General features: G+C 29.5%; 1 protein-coding gene across 5 annotated transcripts in view; it reads right to left on the bottom strand.

Annotated features, from left to right (window-relative positions):
• Positions 1 to 4,039: 4,039 nt before the first annotated feature.
• The window catches only part of LOC140060893 (uncharacterized), a 119,793-nt gene continuing 114,359 nt past the window's right edge, over positions 4,040 to 9,473 (bottom strand). For 3 of the 5 annotated variants that reach the window (XM_072107255.1, XM_072107257.1, XM_072107258.1), the window contains 3 exons: positions 9,026 to 9,213; positions 7,071 to 7,212; positions 4,040 to 6,242 (listed from right to left, as the gene is read on the bottom strand). In XM_072107255.1, the coding sequence (XP_071963356.1) occupies positions 6,103 to 6,242; positions 7,071 to 7,212; positions 9,026 to 9,213 (470 nt within the window). In that variant the 3' untranslated portion in view covers positions 4,040 to 6,102. Of the gene's footprint in view, positions 6,243 to 7,039; positions 7,213 to 9,025; positions 9,214 to 9,473 lie in introns of those variants that run through there. The other 2 variants (XM_072107256.1, XR_011847379.1) reach the window with 2 other exon arrangements.

The raw sequence follows: 9,473 nt of genomic DNA, 5'->3' as shown, positions 1-9,473 counted from the left end.
GTCAGCTGTGTGACTTAGGCAATTAAGGAGAGCTGACTTATGATCTGCCTAACTCACTGCTTATATCATTATACTGCCCTCTGTACATTATCTGAGTGCTTTTATATACATTTGCACATGCTCAGATCGTTTTTTGTGTTTCTGCCTAAGTCAGCTGTGTGACTTAGGCAATTAAGAAGAGGAGACTCATGATTTTTTAAATAAAATAAGAAATACATTTTTATAGTATATTTGTTAACCCATTTGTTACAAATTCTTTCTCTTTTATTGCTACTTTCCTTTTCTAAAATCATCAGTGTTAATTTTAATCCGAAGAGCTGATGCTATTAAATTTTGTTACTTAAAGGTAGCATTTTTTGTATATAGATGATATCGACAGCCTCATAACAAAAGTGTCTAAGTCATAATTTTGTTTTTGTTTTTCTGCCTAACTCACTGCTTATATCAATATACTATATTTTTTGTGTTTCTGCCTAAGTCATAGTACAAGGGTTTTTTCCAAAAATAGTCATTTTTCGACCCTTTTATTTTTCGATAAAACTGGTGTCTATGGTACTATAAGGTGATGATAAAGCAATATATGATCATATAGAGCAATTTTATAGCATAATAATTGAATTTTAAAAACTTGATATTTTGGCCATTTTTTGAAAAAATCCCTGTACTATCTGTGTGACTTAAGCAATTAAGGAGAGCTGACTTATGATCTGCCTAACTCACTGCTTATATCAATATACTATATTTTTTGTGTTTCTGCCTAAGTCAGCTGTATGACTTAGGCAATTAAGGAGAGCTGACTTATGATCTGCCTAACTCACTGCTTATATCAAATACTATATTTTTCGTGTTTTCTGCCTAAGTCAGCTGTGTGACTTAAGCAATTAAGGAGAGCTGACTTATGATCTGCCTAACTCACTGCTTATATCATTATACTGCCCTCTGTACATTATCTGAGTGCTTTTATATACATTTGTACATGCTCAGATCGTTTTTTTGTGTTTTTGCCTAAGTCAGCTGTGTGACTTAGGCAATTAAAAAGAGGAGACTCATGATTTTTTAAATAAAATAAGAAATACATTTTTATAGTATATTTTTTAACCCATTTGTTACAAATTCCTTCTCTTTTATTGCTACTTTCTTTTTCTAAAATCATCAGTGTTAATTTTAATCTGAAGAGTTGATGCTATTAAATTTTGTTACTTAAAGGTAGCATTTTTTTTGTATATAGATGATATCAACAGCCTCATAACAAAAGTGTATAAGTCATAATTTTTGTTTTGTTTTTCTGCCTAACTCACTGCTTATATCAATATACTATATTTTTTGTGTTTCTGCCTAAAGTCATAGTAAAAGGATTTTTTCTAAAAATGGCCATTTTTCGACCCTTTTATTTTTCGATAAAACTGGTGTCTATGGTACTATAAGGTGTAAAGCAATATATGATCATATAGAGCAATTTTATAACATAATAATTGAATTTTAAAAACTTGATATTTTGGCCATTTTTGGAAAAAATCCCTGTACTATCTGTGTGACTTAGGCAATTAAGGAGAGCTGATTTATGATCTGCCTAACTCACTGCTTATATCAATATACTATATTTTTTGTGTTTCTGCCTAAGTCAGCTGTGTGACTTAGGCAATTAAGGAGAGCTGACTTGTGATCTGCTTAACTCACTGCTTATATCAATATACTATATTTTTCGTGTTTCTGCCTAAGTCAGCTGTGTGACTTAGGCAATTAAGGAGAGCTGACTTATGATCTGCCTAACTCACTGCTTATATCATTATTATACTGCCCTCTGTACATTATCTGAGTGCTTTTATATACATTTGCACATGCTCAGATCGTTTTTTGTGTTTCTGCCTAAGTCAGCTGTGTGACTTAGGCAATTAAGGAGAGGAGACTCATGATTTTTTAAATAAAATAAGAAATACATTTTTATAGTATATTTTTTAACCCATTTGTTACAAATTCTTTCTCTTTTATTGCTACTTTCTTTTTCTAAAATCATCAGTGTTAATTTTAATCTGAAGAGTTGATGCTATTAAATTTTGTTACTTAAAGGTAGCATTTTTTTTGTATATAGATGATATCAACAGCCTCATAACAAAGTGTATAAGTCATAATTTTTGTTTTGTTTTTCTGCCTAACTCACTGCTTATATCAATATACTATATTTTTTGTGTTTCTGCCTAAAGTCATAGTAAAAGGATTTTTTCTAAAAATGGCCATTTTTCGACCCTTGTCTATGGTACTATAAGGTGATGATAAAGCAATATATGATCATATAGAGCAATTTTATAACATAATAATTGAATTTTAAAAACTTGATATTTTGGCCATTTTTCGAAAAAATCCCTGTACTATCTGTGTGACTTAGGCAATTAAGGAGAGCTGATTCATAATCTGCCTAACTCACTGCTTATATCAATATACTATATTTTTTGTGTTTCTGCCTAAGTCAGCTGTGTGACTTAGGCAATTAAGGAGAGCCGACTTATTATCTGCCTAACTCACTGCTTATATCAAATACTATATTTTTCGTGTTTTCTGCCTAAGTCAGCTGTGTGACTTAGGCAATTAAGGAGAGCTGACTTATGATCTGCCTAACTCACTCTTATATCATTATACTGCCCTCTGTACATTATCTGAGTGCTTTTATATACATTTGCACATGCTCAGATCGTTTTTTGTGTTTCTGCCTAAGTCAGCTGTGTGACTTAGGCAATTAAGGAGAGAGGAGATTCATGATTTTTTAAATAAAATAAGAAATTCATTTTATAGTATATTTTTTAACCCATTTGTTACAAATTCTTTCTCTTTTATTGCTACTTTCCTTTTCTAAAATCATCAGTGTTAATTTTAATCTGAAGAGCTGATGCTATTAAATTTTGTTACTTAAAGGTAGCATTTTTTGTATATAGATGATATTGACAGCCTCATAACAAAAGTGTCTAAGTGATAATTTTTGTTTTGTTTTTCTGTCTAACTCACTGCTTATATCAATATACTATATTTTTTGTGTTTCTGCCTAAGTCATAGTACAAGGATTTTTTCCAAAAATGACCATTTTTCGACCCTTTTATTTTTCGATAAAACTAGTTTCTATTGTACTATAAGGTGATGATAAAGCAATATATGATTATATAGAGCAGTTTTATAGCATAATAATTGAATTTTAAAAGCTTGATATTTTGGCCATTTTTGGAAAAAATCCCTGTACTATAGTACAAGGATTTTTTCTAACAAGGCCAACAGCCATAAGTCGCCTGCTAATGTCAATTGTGCTATGGTAACCAGTTTTGACATATATGGTTACTATAGCATAATAAACATGCGCAGAGGCGAATAATGGGTTCTTTCAATTGTGCTATAGTAACCAGTTTTATCGAAAAATAAAAAGGTCGAAAATTGGCCATTTTTTGAAAAAATCCCTGTACTATAGTACAGAGATTTTTTCGAAAAATTCCCAAAATATAAGGTTTTTAAAATTCAATTATTATACGATAAAATTGCTCCATATGATCATATATTGCTTTACCAATATCTTATAGTACTATAGACACCAGTTATCTCGAAAAATAAAAGGGTCGACAATTTTTTTTAAAAACTCTGTAGGCCTATAGTAAAGGGATTTTTTTAGAAAATTGCTCCATATGATCATATATTGCTTTACCAATATCTTATAGTGCCATAGACACCAGTTATGTTGAAAAATAAAAGGGTGAAAATTGGCCATTTTTGAAAAAATCCCTGTATAGGGATTTATATCTGGTTTTAAAATTCAATTATGCGATAAACTTACTCTATCATCATCTTATAGTTATGTCAAAAATAAAAGAGCTATTTTTTCAAAAAAATGGCCAAATTATCGGGTTGCATAATATAATTCATAATATTATTAAATATAATTGAAAAAACCCGACAATATAATAAATGTTTGAATGGCAAAGTGTATCAATTATTATCTGTTTATTTTATGTGTTTTAAAAAAGAAATCCCATTTTCTTTTTATGAACAAAATACAATAACTGGTATAAATATTTTTTTAAAGATCTAAAATTATCTGTACACATGTCTAGATTCTAAACATTTCATAATAATAAAAATAATAATATTAATAATATAATAATTACAACAATAAAAGTAATAAATAATAATTTTAAACATGAAATTATAATAATTAATTAATAGTCATAAATATTATTATTTTTGAAATAACATTGGTCAAGTCCCAGTCACCAATGTGAGCGTCTAGTTTATTTTCTTTCTAGAACGCCAGTCTAAAACAATTTATTTACAACTACCAATAAAAATAACAAAAATGAAATTAAATTATCTGTACAACTAAAAAAAAAAACCTGGAAAATATATTGAATCTGGTAGAAACTAAAAAGATGTAGTTTTAAATTTGTTTGTGGAGAAAACAAAGTGTCTACGCTGTGCAATGATTTACTAACATTCTCATAACACAAATGTATCTGAGTAAAAAATTAGGCCGAAGTTAGCAATTTACTAAACATTCTCGGTGGATCAGGTTACCAAAAAAGGCATTATTAGTTGATCAATAATAATCAATGTTAATCAATAACAATCAATGTTGATCAATACTAATCAATGTTGATCAATACTAATCAATGTTGATCAATAATAATCAATATCAATGTTGATCAATACTAACCAATGTTTATCAATAATAATCAATGTTGATCGATAATAATCAATGCTAATAAATGCTAATCAATAATAATCAATGTGTATCAATAAGTACCAATAAGAGTAATATACATCAGCTATGGTATTGCACATTTAATAATCTACAAATGTTATATGTACAAATTTGCCCAAATTTGTAGTTTTAAATTATATTTTTCTTTCAAATAATGTAATAAAATTGTTTAAAAAACATGGCTGGGAGACAGTAATCAGTATTTTTAATTGATTTGGTTTACTTAATTTGTAAGATTCTTTTCATGTAGAAAATTAACTCGATAACTCATCATTACAATCCTTCTTTGTACAAGTATGGTTTTAAATATGTTGTTTTTCTACAATTAATTTCTCTATATACAAAATTTAACAAAGTTTACATAGACTACACTCCTACATAATTATTTTCGTAACGAGAAAGAATTATTACTTAAAATTATAATTAAGAAACATTCTTCTTAAAAGCATATGGAAGAATTATTATTAGCTAAATTTGTTTTTTTTTTCATGGAATTCAGTATAAAAAATGTAACAAAGATGTTTGATGGACAGACAGACAAACAGACATAGTTCAAATACAAGGGCTCAATGCAAAATGATCACAAGTATGATCTCTTAGAATATTATGTATTCTATATTGGCAATATTATTATATGCATATTTTAGCTATTTAAATTCAATAAACTACTTTAATAAATTTCATTTAAAATGTCTAGTTTAAGCAAATAAATTATTGAGATAATTACTGTTAGGAATAATATTAAACAATCATATAATCATTCGGTAAACCTACTGTATACTGTATCTATTAGGATCTCCTTGTTATAATATTCTCTTATTATACATAATTTAATTAGTTACACTATGAACTCTAATAGCAAGGTTGTGTGGAACGTCATGGTTTCCAATAAAAGGGAACATGTATCTTTGTTTATTATACACTGATCATTGCCGCAATAAGCAAACAATGATAACATAACAGACATCTTCCTGTGATGTTTTGAAATGTTGTCTAGAAATATTCTACATCTCTTTAAATTATGTGAAACATCACTAGTGGAAACCTCCTATTTAAAATGAATTTATCTAAAATATCAAGAAAAGCCAATTTTGAACATGTTATTGTATGTAATCTGGGGTCTCTCACTCGGTCTCTCTTATAAAAATCTTCCCAGTTTCCCGAGACACCAGTTCATCAATTTATTTAAACATTGTTCATATCCTACTATTTTCACTTGTACAATTTTTCTAATGATGAACAAATGTGTTCATATCTTGATAACATTGAAGGAAGAATTTTGTGAACATATTCATTCTTGGACGATTTCCAAGATATTTTTTTTCCAAATAACTAATATTGTGAGAGTGGTAGTAGAAATATTGGTATCATCAGTGGAATATGTCAAAACTGGTAATAACCATCACATGGGCCTTGCACGCTTTTACTCTCTCTTCTAAAAGTTGCGTTTCTTGTTCCAAAGCATCTATGAACAATTCATCAAAAGGATCCATCTCATCTAATACATGTACTGTATTGGCAAATAAAAAAAGAAAAACAATTAATTATATAAAAGTACATGAAAAAGTCTGTGTCTATATCAAATCAAAATTTCAATTGAAAATAGTGTACAGTATTAATATTTATGACATGTATATATATGATATTACAATATAGATTGACATAAAAAAAAGTAAAACATAATTTCTTTAGATAAGGATTTCTAATATCGCTCAGAGACATGCATACATAAAAAGTAATATAAAGCTATTGTTCGACCTTTTCAATTCCTCAGTGTGGAATATATGTATGTTGTTTTTACAACATTTTAAATTAATATTGTATCTGTGCCATGCTGTTCATCAAGTTTGTCTACACTATCATATTTTATGTGTAAAAAAATGTGATGTGTCCATATAATGGACATAATGTCATATTACCACCATGTTTGGGCATGTAACTACCATATTTGGGCACATCACACTTTTTTGGTTAAACTTGTTAAACTGTTTCATTCTTATTTATTATTCAGATGTTTTTATTTTGTTGTTAAGTAAATTTTATTTATTTATTTATTCAATTTCTGCCATATACATTACAAAAAAGACAAAACAATTATAAAAGGAGGCACAGAAAGAACAAACAGGTGCTAAACACCTATTCTAGTTGGTCAACCCAGAACAGAGCACAGAAAAATGTATTTATATCACATTAATTAATTTTACATTACACTATATGGTGTGTTTTGTAAGATGTTTGTTTTGTTTTTTTAAATACTGTACAAACAAAAACAAGTAATTAAAAAAGACAAAAGACAAGAAAACTAACATTGAGAGGGAGGTTGTTGCAGTCTACCTACGGTCAAATGTCCAGCAGCTTGCGTCAGCATTCAGCAATGCTTTAGTGGACATCAACTGTTGTTTTAGCTGGTCTTGCTTTTCTGTTAACTGTAAGATGCGGTCTTTGCCTGATTCTAAATGGTGATTTATTTTTGGGGATTCCTGCAAAACAAAGATTATATAATATTACTCTAGTGTCATCAAAGTTATAATGGACAATAGTGTAGTAAGTATGCAAAATAACATATTCTGATTGTATTAAACGACCAAAATTAACCCAAACTGTATAACCCACACTATATAATTATACTAACTACACACTATACTGTATATACTCATATATTAATTACACATATCAATAAAAGTTGTGAATAAAAATCAGGATAAAAAGAACAAGAAATGTCATTAATATATAACATGCATTTGCAAAGCATACTTTCTCATTTGACATTTAAAGTGCGGATTTTTCGCATTACCCTTCACGCTAAGTGAATACATTTGAAATCACATTGATTATAATCCTCAATGCTACATATCTGACAGTATTCATGCGTGCAATCATCACACCATCAGCGACACCCAAAGCAATTATAACAACGATGCTTAGATATCCAATTCTAATAATTGACGTTTATCACAAGTTCAGCCTAGGCTAACTGTACAATGACCTTGATTGACCCCTTAAGCGAGTGCGTCCCTCGGTAGCTTTGTTTCACCTGATTATCACTTATATTAGCTATCTAGGAAACGTCAATTAGATTAACTATACACTTTCTGAAGGAAATCTCAAATCTTTAGTTTCCTCAATCAAGAAACACTTTCTATTTGTGTTCAATCATTTGATAATTCTTTCAGTAATCACATTTTCAATAAAAACTTTCAAAATTAACTTGGTTTTACATTTTTCTAGGTGGTAGATTATACCTTTTCTATACCAATCAGGACATTTACATTTTGTCTATTCAAACTGATACTGTAGATATATCTTTTCTATACCAATAGGTACATTTACCTTTTTGTCTATTCAAACTGAAACTGTAGATATATCTTTTCTATACCAATAGGTAAATTTACATTTTTGCCTATTCAAACAGTCCATCTATACCGATAAACAAGGTGTGATTGACACAAATAAAAATAAGTATAGAAATCAATAAGAAAATTATTGGATAACTACTAGTAGTGTTTGGTAAGCTTGTCCTTAAGGACTAAGATACAAGATTTTATTTCCATAGCAACAGGTACGCAATCTCTTTGATTGACATCCTGTCGTTTATGAAAAAGAAAGCGTGAAACACTCTCGTTGAAAATGGTAAACGTTCACAGAGGATCAAGACTTTCCTTCCGTTAGTATCGGCATACAATATTTAAGTTTGTTCTTACGAAGACTAATTGTTAGATTTTCTCACTATTGTTTTGTTGAGCAGTAAACGAGATCCTTAATCACATACAGGATATTGAGAACATCTTGATTTCTATCTTTAGCAACATTCCTTTTTCCTTTCAGTATCATGATAATCTTAGTTTTTAAGAGTTTTAAAATGGAAAAAGCTGACGTAAGAGTTGTTTTGCTTCATACTGTAGGTGAAGTTCAATAATGGATGTTTATGTATATGCTATGACTTTGTATTTCTAACAGAAAAATCTCTTCATAACATGATATAAATCCAGCAACAAGGATACCTTACATGCGATAACTAATCCACACGTCGTAGACTCATTATGTGGCTTTGGCAGTAAAAGCAGTAATGTTATGTAGTAACATAAACATCGATTCATTCAAACATACACTGGATTATAACAGATTAATTAAAACAGTTAGTACCATGTTTGACCTTTGACAAGTTTGACCTTTGACCAAACATCAACTTTATTATATAAGTAAACTACATTGTATTATTTTTGTTGCTTTATATTCGATACAAGTGATAACATCTGGCAATAAGTAACACAAAAAAAGGAAATGACCTCTCACCTTGATGCCATCTGCCTGCCACGTCTTCACCTTATCAACATTATAAAGTTTCAATGCGACACCCCCTTCATCTTGGGACCTCTTCCGAGGGGGGAGATCAATCCAGCGTGAGCCTCCATTTCCTCCCCCTCTATGAGACGCTTGCTCGGCCTGGGCCTTGGGAGACGCGCTCCTGGACCGCCTCGGACCTACAAGTAAAAACCATCACCGTAACCTAAATGTTTGGCATGCTAACAACAATTATTTACTACAGGACATCAGGTCACTGCTATAAAACACAGCAATGAATTTCTCTTGTCCAGCAGTAAAATGATATTTTAATAATGTTAAAGTAAAATGAATATTATATAGTGTAACATTAGTACAAAAGTATACAATCAAATCATTTGTTATCATATTTTTTAGAGCAGATTAACAAGAAGAAATATAATATATATTAAAATGATAA

Source organism: Antedon mediterranea, chromosome 10 (genome assembly GCF_964355755.1).
Source record: "Antedon mediterranea chromosome 10, ecAntMedi1.1, whole genome shotgun sequence".
In the NCBI taxonomy this organism is placed as follows: domain Eukaryota; kingdom Metazoa; phylum Echinodermata; class Crinoidea; order Comatulida; family Antedonidae; genus Antedon; species Antedon mediterranea.
The sequence above is the reverse complement of the archived record's forward strand: the minus strand, read 5'-3'. Positions and strand labels throughout refer to the sequence as shown.